The sequence below is a fragment of the Diachasma alloeum genome, unplaced genomic scaffold (assembly GCF_001412515.2).
Source record: "Diachasma alloeum isolate Michigan unplaced genomic scaffold, Dall2.0 Dall_scaffold_00289, whole genome shotgun sequence".
Lineage (NCBI taxonomy): Eukaryota > Metazoa > Arthropoda > Insecta > Hymenoptera > Braconidae > Diachasma > Diachasma alloeum.
In genome coordinates this window covers 1,311,389-1,313,406 of record NW_021680428.1, presented here as the reverse complement: position 1 = coordinate 1,313,406, position 2,018 = coordinate 1,311,389, and the positions used below count along the sequence as shown (strand labels likewise).

General features: G+C 39.6%; 2 protein-coding genes across 5 annotated transcripts in view; one reads left to right on the top strand and one right to left on the bottom strand.

Moving 5' to 3' along the window:
• The window catches only part of LOC107038960 (fatty-acid amide hydrolase 2), a 135,673-nt gene that overhangs the window by 123,334 nt on the left and 10,321 nt on the right, over positions 1-2,018 (top strand). The window lies entirely within an intron of this gene.
• LOC107038958 (cytochrome b5 reductase 4) overlaps positions 1-2,018 on the bottom strand; it is a 14,466-nt gene that overhangs the window by 11,826 nt on the left and 622 nt on the right. The window contains exon 2 of one of the 2 annotated variants that reach the window (XM_015258333.2): positions 638-914. In XM_015258333.2, coding sequence (XP_015113819.1) covers positions 638-887 — 250 coding nt within the window. In that variant the 5' untranslated portion in view covers positions 888-914. The remainder of the gene's footprint in view (positions 1-637; positions 915-2,018) is intronic. The other variant, XM_015258334.2, reaches the window with a different exon arrangement.

The following is a 2,018-nucleotide window of genomic DNA, read 5'->3' as shown; positions in this document are numbered from 1 at the left end:
GACGTAGTCAATATATTTTTACTAATAAATTGGCAATTTGGTGGCGAGTGCAGTTTTTATGACGATGTATTTTAAAATGAATTCAATGATTCCATATTGCCTCAATGTTGGCCGCCAACATTGTCCCAACGTTGGCAGCCAACATTACCCCAACGTTAGCAGCCAACATTGTCCCAACATTGGCCCAACGTTGACTGTCAAAATGGTCCCAACATTGGCCCGACGTTGGTGGCCGACATTGTGCCAACATTGCCCCAACGGTAATATTTTTTTACCTTTTCCTAAGTATTGGCTTCAAAATTAATTTTTTCAACAGCAGATGATGCAGTAAATCTCATGATCGAACTCGGTCAAGATGGCATTAAGAAGACTATTTTTAATCATAATTGGGTTCATTTAAACAATTATTTTTTCAGTTATCATGGCCTAAAAATAGCATATTCGAACTCCTGACACTTGAATTAGTTATTCTGTTACAAAAAATTGGACATTTCGGTTTGAAGAATACAATGCTTCCGTTCGGAAGCAGAAACTTTCTTTCTCATAGAATTCCTCTTCTACGAATTCATCAATGAAAATCCCATAAAATTGTTACTATAAAGTAAATATCCTTCATTAAAGAGTTGAAAGAACTTGCCTGTTGCGGATCCACTTCCTGTCGCACTCCTGCTCGATTCCGATGCTACCCCGGAGATTTGTTTGACCCGAGCAACTCCGGTTGGCAGCAGAACCGAGCTCTTCGCCAAGAAACTCGTTGGTGATGACGAAGGCTTGACATCCACTCGCTTCATCTTCTCCGTTATGTAATTACCCTTAATTTCAGATAATTCGTCATTGTCTTTTGACCTTGAGCCCTCGGGCTGTTGATTACTATCTGCAGACTCCATTATCACCAGCAAATGACCTCATCTAATCTGGGGGACATGCAAAAAAATTGCATACACGAATGATAAATTAATTGTTTATTTGAAAAAAGTTGTAAATATCTTTGAAATTCACGCGGGAAAAAATAGTTGAAATCATTTCCACGAGATGCCAGTATCTCCCGCGAGCCCTTTGGGGGATTCCCATCTCGCTCGGTACGTTATCATAGGCTTAATGGCGCTCGCATCGACGAGGCGGGAATCCCACAGGGATTTCAAGCTGCTGAAAATTATTCACTTATCCTGGAAACTTAGTTTTTCGTGAATATCTCCGAATCTAAGGGATTTAGCGAAATTTATATAAGAACCTTTCTTGTAGCTCTCATCTCGCTCTACAAAAAAGGTCCTTATGAAAATCTCACTATCCCCCATAGATTCCACGATATTCACCCAGAAATAAAGTACCAATAATATGGACTCCAATTTTGTTTTTGTTTTTTTGTGAATAACTTTGAATCTAAGGGAGATGTCGAATTTTTTGTCATAACCTTTTTTGTAGCCCTCGTTCTCCCCTACAAAAAAGGTTCTGATGAAAATTTCGGTATCTCGCTTCAATCAGAAGATATTCAGCAAAAACTGCAGTCAATGAAATTAATTCTGGTAAAAATACATTAAAACTGTCTTTAATTGCTAATAACTCAAGAACAGCACATTGCAATTTCCTTATTTTTTCTCCAGTTTCAAGGTAATTTTCCAAGCTTTAAAATGAGTTTTGACTCATTCAAATCGCGCCACTTGCTCAGGAGATATCGCCGATCGAAGACGGTTCCCACTGTCCCCTACCTCATTCTATGATTTAATTACCGAATTAATTATCTCAAAATGGCCTTCTCCCCTTTTCATAACTTAAACTGCATATTGTCATCTATTAATTCACCCCCTGAATACCGAAACAATTTAATTAATAATCCGCACCAGCAACGAACAGTCGTCACGTCAAGTTAATAGAAGTTCAAAGTTTTGTGCTTTCGCCAGAGCTTTCGCTGTTCTGTTCTGTTCCCAATCTAAACTCGGAAATGTTCCCCACAGGGTGACATCTCCAGGGCCGACCTAATTCCATTCAGCCCAACGGGTTTACCCCCCCCCCCCCCCCCC